The following is a 7,767-nucleotide window of genomic DNA, read 5'->3' on the forward strand; positions in this document are numbered from 1 at the left end:
CCGCCCCCTCACTCGGCCACGCCCCCTCGGCTCCCCCCGAGCCCCCCCCGCGCCACCCCCGGCCCCTTCCGGGCCGCCGCGGCCCCTCCCCCTTCGTTAACCACGCCCCCTTCTTGGCCACGCCCACCGTGACCACGCCCACACCCCCATAGCCACGCCCCCCTGGGGGTCAGCAAGTGGCCACGCCCCCTCTTGGCTCCGCCCCCACCCCCTTAGACCCCACCCCCAGGGCAGTGCATGGCCCCGCCCCTGTAGCTCCGCCCCCACCACGAAGCCACGCCCCCCTAGTAGGCCACGCCCCCTCCAGCCCCCAGCCCTTCTGCGGGGGTCCTGGGCAAGCCACGCCCCCTCCCGCTTAGCCACGCCCCCGGGCCTTGGCCCCGCCCCCAGTTCAGCTGCACAGGAGCCAAACCCCTGCCGGGCTTGGCCACGCCCATGGACACGCCCCCTTCTGGACACGCCCTCCGTGGCCACGCCCCCTTTGCCCATCCCCTCTGCACCCCATCCCTTGCTCACCCCCACCCCACCCCTTCCAAGCCCCGCCCTTTCTTGGCCACGCCCCCACGTGACCACACCCATCACTGACCACGCCCATCGCTGACCCCGCCCATCCGGCCACACCCCTCGGTGGCCACGCCCCCATTGCCCATCCCATCCCTTCCCCACCCCCTGCCCACCCCTTCAGAGCCCCGCCCTTTCTTGGCCACGCCCTCACGTGACCACACCCACAAGTGACCTCACCCACCATTGACCACGCCCCCTTTTCCCACACCCACCGGTGGCCACGCCCCCTTCCCCCCCCCCCATCCCTTCCCCACCCCCTCCCCACCCCTCCCTACCCCCACCCTTTCTCAACCATGCCCCTCCCAGGCCCCTCCCCTCTCTGACCACGCCCCCTGTGACCACGCCCCCTGTGACCACGCCCCCTGTGACCACACCCCTCGATGGCCACGCCCCCCTTTCCCACCCCCTCCCCACCCCACCCCTCCCTACCCCCGCCCTTTCTCAACCACGCCCCTCCCAGGCCCCTCCCCTCTCTGACCCCGCCCCCTTTGACCCCTCCCCCTGTGGCCACACCCCTAGATGGCCACGCCCCCTTTTCCCACACCCTCCCTTCCCCACCCCCTCCCCACCCCTCCCTACCCCCACCCTTTCTCGGCCCCACCCCTCCCAGGCCCCTCCCCTCTCTGACCACGCCCCCTGTGACCACGCCCCCTGTGACCCCTCCCCCTGTGACCACACCCCTCGATGGCCACGCCCCCTTTACCCACCCCCTCCCCACCCCACCCCTCCCTACCCCTGCCCTTTCTTGGCCCCACCCCTCCCAGGCCCCTCCCCTCGCTGACCCCGCCCCCTGTGGCCCCGCCCCCTGTGACCACGCCCCCTTTTGGCCCCGCCCCCAGGCCCTGGAGCGGCGCTACGCGGCCGAGAGCCGCTCGGGGGCGCCGTCGCGGGGCTGCCGCTTCGAGTACGCCTGGGGGCTGGTGAGGAGCCCCTACGGGGCCGACGTGGGCAAGGGGCTGGAGCTGCTCAAAGGTGGGGGGGGGTTATGGGGTCGGGGGGGTTATGGGGTCATGGGGGGGGTTGTGGGGTCAGGGGGGGGGTTGTGGGGTCTGGGGGGGCATATAGGGTCAGGGGGGTTATAGGGTCAGGGGGCGTTATGGGGTCATGGGGGGCGTTATGGGGTTGGGGGGGGTTATAGGGTCAGGGGGATTATGGGGTCAGGGGGGGTTATGGGGTCGGGGAGGGGGTTATGGGGTCGGGGGGGGGTTATGGGGTCATGGGGGGGTTGTGGGGTCGGGGGGGGGTTGTGGGGTCATGGGGGGGCATATAGGGTCAGGGGAGTTATGGGGTCGGGGAGGGGGTTATGGGGTCGGGGGGGGGGTTGTGGGGTCGGGGGGGGGTTATGGGGTTGGGGAGGTGGTTGTGGGGTCCGGGGGGGTTATGGGGTCAGGGGGGGCATTATGGGGTCATGGGGGGCGTTATGGGGTCATGGGGGGGGTTATAGGGTCGGGGGGGGCGTTATGGGGTCGAGGGGGGGCATATGGGGTCGGGGGGGTTCTGGGGTCGGAGGGGTTGGGGGAGTTATAGGGGGTTATAGGGAGTTATGGGGGGTATGGGGGGGCTGGCGCTGCTCAAAGGTGGTCATGGGGGGGGGGTTTATAGGGTCAGGGGTTGTGGGGGGTTTTGGGGGGGTTATGGGGTTATGGGGGGGTTATAGGGGATATGGAGGGATAGGGGGAGGCTTTGGGGGGGACATGGGGCAGCATGGGGGCCTGGGGGGGGCCCCCACCCCCCACCCCCCCGATGTCCCCAGTGTCCCCAACGCCCCCCCCCCCCAGAGCTGATGACGGACGGGACGGCGGAGGAGAAGCGCGACTACGTCTACTACCTGGCCCTGGGCAACTACCGCCTGAAGGTGGGGACATGGGGACACGGGGGGGACATGGGGGGGACATGGGGACAAGGGGGGGACATTGGGGACAAGGGAGGGGCATGGGGACATTGGGGACATCGAGGGGACGTGGGGACAGGGGGGGTGTTGGGGACATCGGGGACAAGGAGGGTGTTGGGGGCATGGGGGTATTGGGGGCACAGGGGACACGGGGGGGGCACGGGGACACGGGGGGGGCATGGGGACATTGGGGGGGACATGGGGACATTGGGGGGGACATGGGGACACGGGGGGGCACAGGGGACATTGGGGATATTGGGGGGGACACGGGGACATTGGGGGGGCGTTGGGGGTATTGGGGACACAGGGGACATGGGGGACATGGGGGGGGGCACAGGGGGTGTTGGGGACATCGGGGACGTGGGGGGGGGGCGTTGGGGACGTGGCCGGGGGCTTTTGGGGTCATCCGGGGGCTGGGTGACACCGGGGGGATAAAGGGGATGGTGGCACTCATGGTGGCCCCCCCCATGTCCCCCTGTGTCCCCCCCATGTCCCCCCCCGTCCCCCCCTCGTCCCCCCCTGTCCCCCCCACGTCCCCCTGACCCCCCCTTTTCCCCCCTGTCCCCCTGTGTCCCCCCTGTCCCCCCCATGTCCCCCTGACCCCCCCCCGTGTCCCCCCATGTCCCTTGACCCCCCCATGTCCCCCCCTTTTCCCCCCTGCCCCCCCATGTCCCCCACCATGTCCCTTGTCCCCCCATGTCCCCCCCATATCCCCCCATGTCCCCCTGTGTCCCCCCCATGTCCCCCCCATGTCCCCTGTCCCCCCCGTCCCCTCCCTGTTGCCCCCATATCCCCCCATGTCCCCTTGTCCCCCCATGTCCCCCCCATATCCCCCCATGTCCCTTGTCCCCCCATGTCCCCCTGACCCCCCCATGTCCCCCTGACCCCCCCTGTCCCCCCCCTGTCCCCCCCCTGCCCCCCCGCCCCCCCCCAGGAGTACGAGCGTGCCCTGAGCTATGTGGGGGCCCTGCTCCAGGCCGAGCCCCACAACTCCCAGGGGCTGCGGCTGCAGCGCCTCATCCGCGCCCGCATGCACCGAGGTGAGCCCCATAGCGCCCCACAGCGCCCCACAGCGCCCCATAGGGCCCTATAGCACCCCCACAGCACCCCACAGCGCCCTATAGCACCCCATAGTGACCCATAGTGCCCCATAGCACCCCTACAGTGCCCCACAGCACCCTATAGTGCCCTATAGTGCCCCCAGAGCACCCCACAGCACCCCATGGCACCCCATAGGGCCCTATAGCACCCCCACAGCACCCCACAGCACCCCGTAGTGACCCATAGCGCCCTATAGCACCCCTACGGTGCCCCATAGCGCCCCACAGCGCCCCATAGGGCCCTATAGCACCCCCACAGCACCCCATAGCGCCCCATAGCGCCCTATAGCACCCCTACGGTGCCCCACAGCACCCTATAGTGTCCTATAGCGCCCTACAGTGCCCCATAGCGCCCTATAGCGCCCCATGGCACCCCATAGCGCCCTATAGTGCCCCACAGCGCCCCATAGCGCCCCACAGTGCCCCACAGCGACCCACAGCACCCTATAGCGCCCCATAGCGCCCCACAGAGCCCTATAGCACCCCCACGGCGCCCCACAGCACCCTATAGTGCCCCATAGTGCCCCATAGCGCCCTATAGCACCCCCACAGCGCCCTCTAGTGCCCTACAGTGCCCTATAACACCCTGCAGCACCCCATAGCACCCCCACAGCGCCCTATAGCGTCCTATTGCACATCCACAGTGCCCCACGGCACCCTATAGTGCCCCATAGCACCCCCACAGCACCCCATAGCGCCCTATAGTGCCCCCACAGCACACCCACAGTGCCCCCACAGTGACCTGTAGCAACCCACAACACCCCATAGCGCCCTATAGTGCCCTATAGCACACCCACAGCGCCCTATAGTGCCCCACAGCACCCCATAGTGCCCCATAGCACCCCCACAGTGCCCCACAGCGCCCCACAGCGCCCCACAGCGCCCTATAGCACAGCCATAGCACCCCCACAGCACCCTATAGCGCCCTATAGTGCCCTATAGTGACCCACAGCACCCTATAGCACAGCCACCGTACCCCATAGCGCCCCATAGCACCCCCCCAGCACCCCATAGTGCCCCCCAGCACCCAGGGGTGGTGGCGCGTCCCCACGCCTGACGTGTCCCCGTGTGTGTGTCCTGTGTCCCCTCTGTGTCCCCTGTGTGTCCCCCCTATATCCTCGTGTCCCCCCCATGACCCCAAATGTCCCCATTGTGTCCCCCCATGTCCCCCCATGTCCCCCCAATGTCCATTTGTCCCCCCGTGTGCCCCGTGTCCCCTCCATGTCCCCAAATGTCCCCCCGATGTCCTCGTGTCCCCCCCATGACCCCAAATGTCCCCAATGTCCCCCTGCCCCCCCAATGTCCCCCCATGTCCCTGATGTCCCCATGTCCCCCCCATGTCCTCATGTCCCCCCCATGACCCCAAATGTCCCCAAATGTCCCCCTGTCCCCCCCATGTCATCCCCCCATGTCCCCGATGTCCCCATGTCCCCCCCATGTCCTCGTGTCCCCCCCATGACCCCAAATGTCCCCAAATGTCCCCAATGTCCCCCCCCAGACGGGCTGCTGGGCGCGGCCATCGTGGGGGGCGTGGCCCTGGGCGTGGCCGGCCTGGCCGGGCTGCTGGGATTGGCCATCTCCCGCGCCCGTCACTGACGTCACCGTGTCCCCAATGTCCCCAACGTCCCCACGGGACCCCCAGCATGGGCCGGGCATCCTCAGACTGTCCCCAGTGTCCCCAATGTCCCCGTGTCCCCCATGACCCCAATGTCCCCAACTTGTCCCCAGTGTCCCCAACCCATTCCCAGTGTCCCCAATTTGTCCCCATGTCCCCAATGTCCCCAATGTCCCCAACCCATCCTCAGTGTCCCCAACCTGTCCTCGTGTCCCCAATGTCCCCAACCCATCCCCAACTTGTCCCCTGTGTCCCCAGCACACTCCCAGTGTCCCCAACACACTCCCAGTGTCCCCAATCCATTCCCCGTGTCCCCAAACTGTCCTTGTGCCCCCAATGTCCCCAACCCATCCCCAATTTGTCCCCAATGTCCCCACCCCACCCCCAACGTCCCCAGCCCCTCACTGTCCCCAAATCCTGTGTCCCCTTGTCCCCAACACTCCAGCTCCTCCCCCCCCCCCTTTCCCCATGTCCCCTCCCCGTGTCCCTGTCCCCCCCCCTCAATTCCCAACCCCGATCTTGGTGGCACGGTGACAACGTGGAGGTGACAAGGACACGGTGACAACGAGGTGGTGACAATGACAAGGTGACAAGGAGGTGACAACACGGAGGTGACAACACGGAGGTGACAACGCGGTGGCATCACGGCCACCCCCTTGGGGACACCTTGGGGACGATTAGAGGCACAGCGGTGACACCGCGGGGACGAGGCGGTGACAACGGCGGCGCGGTGACATGAGGGACACCGGCAGGGGACACGCCAGCCCCCCCCCCCCCCAGTGCCTTGGGGACGGCCCCGAGGTCCCCCCCGTGCCTTGGGGACAGCCGCGTCCCCTCCGTGTCCCCCCCTGTAAATAATAAAGCAGCGCGGGCTCGGGGCGGCCGGGTCATTGTCACTGGGTTTGTCCCCAAACTGTCCCCAAACTGTCCCCAATCCTGTCCCTTGTCCCCATCCGTGTCCCTGTCCCCATCCCCGTCCTTGTCCCTGTCCCAATTCTGTCCCCATTTTGTCCCCATCCCTGTCCCTGTCCCCATCCCTTTCCTGTCCCTGTCCCATTCCTGTCCCCATCCTGTCCCCGTCCCTGTCCTGTCCTTGTCCCTGTCCTGATCCCTGTCCCATTTCTGTCCCCATCCCTTGTCCCCATCCTGTCCCTGTCCCCATCTTGTCCCCAATCCTGTCCCTTGTCCCCATCCTGTCCTAGTCCCTGTCCCTGTCCTTGTCCCCATCCCATCCCAATCCTGTCCCCATCCTGTCCTTGTCCCTGTCCCCATCCCTATCTTTGTCCCCATCCCAATCTTGTCCCTGTCCCCATCCTGTCCCTGTCCCCATTCCCATCCTAATCCCGTCCCCATCCTGTTCCTATCCTGTCCTTGTCCCTGTCCCCATCCTGACCCTGTCCCTGTCCCCATTGTGTCCTTGTCCCCATCCCCATCCCGTCCCATCCCTGTCCCCATCCTGTCCCCATCCTGTCCTTGTCCCTGTCCCCATCCTGTCCTTGTCCCTGTCCCCATCCCTATCCTTGTCCCCATCCCCATCCCTGTCCTTGTCCCCATTGTGTCCTTGTCCCCATCCCAATCCCATTCCCATCCTGTCCCTGTCCCCATCCTGTCCCCATCCTGTCCCTGTCCTTGTCCCCATCCCCATCCCGTCCCCATCCTGTCCCTATCCCATCCCTGTCCTTGTCCCTGTCCCCATCCCTGTCCCCATCCCATCCCTGTCCCTGTCCCCCCCCTGTCCCTCTCCCCATCCCATCCCTGTCCCCAGTCCCATCCCTGTCCCCCCCCCCTGTCCCTGTCCCTGTCCCCGTCCCCCCCAGGCACGTGCCGAGCCCCCCCCCAGCCGGACGCTGCCACTTCCGATGGCGCCGCCGGTGACACCCTTGGGGACACGGCACGGGGGGGGGGGGCGACACAGGACCCCATATAGGGGTGGGGGGGGACACCGGGGGGGTCACCGTCCCCGTCATTGTCCCCGTCATTGTCCCCGCCACCGGCGTCAACAGGAAGGGGCCGGGGGGGGGGGGTCAGGAAGGGTGGGGGCGGACGCGGCCCCCGCAGGAAGGGGCCCAAGGGGGGGGGGACGACACCAAGGGGGGGGACCCACATGGGGGGAGCGGGGGGAGCAGCGCCGCCGGCACCCCATGGGGTCACCCTATGGGGTCACCCCCCCTGGAGCCCATTGTCCTATGGGGTCATTGTCCCATTGACCCCATTGTCCTGTGGGGTCACCCCCCCTGGACCCCATTGTCCTATGGGGTCACCCCCCCCTTGACCCCATTGTCCTATGGGGTCACCCCCCCCGGACCCCATTGTCCTATGGGGTCATCGTCCCATTGACCCCATTGTCCTATGGGGTCACCCCCCCTAGACCCCATTGTCCTATGGGGTCATCGCCCCTGGACCCCATTGCTCTATGGGGTCACCCCCCCTGGACCCCATTGTCCTATAAACCCCATTGTCCGATGGGGTCATCATCCCATTGACCCCATTATCTGTAAACCCCATTGTCCTATAGACCCCATTGTCCTATGGGATCACCCCCCCTGGACCCCATTGCCCTATGGGGCCATCACCCCTAGACCCCAATGTCCTATAAG

The 7,767-nt window shown here is 67.5% G+C and overlaps 1 protein-coding gene across 1 annotated transcript; it reads left to right on the forward strand.

The window, feature by feature from the left end:
• Positions 1–1,403: 1,403 nt before the first annotated feature.
• FIS1 (fission, mitochondrial 1) lies at positions 1,404–5,546 on the forward strand (the record flags this gene model as incomplete). Its single annotated transcript, XM_082785511.1, has 4 exons — positions 1,404–1,536; positions 2,343–2,419; positions 3,390–3,495; positions 5,054–5,546. Coding segments are annotated over 4 exons (414 nt in total), but the record flags the coding sequence as incomplete, so codon positions are not given.
• Positions 5,547–7,767: the final 2,221 nt, after the last annotated feature.

The sequence above is a fragment of the Aythya marila genome (assembly GCF_965140915.1).
Source record: "Aythya marila genome assembly, contig: HAP1_HAP1_SCAFFOLD_1187, whole genome shotgun sequence".
Taxonomy (NCBI): domain Eukaryota; kingdom Metazoa; phylum Chordata; class Aves; order Anseriformes; family Anatidae; genus Aythya; species Aythya marila.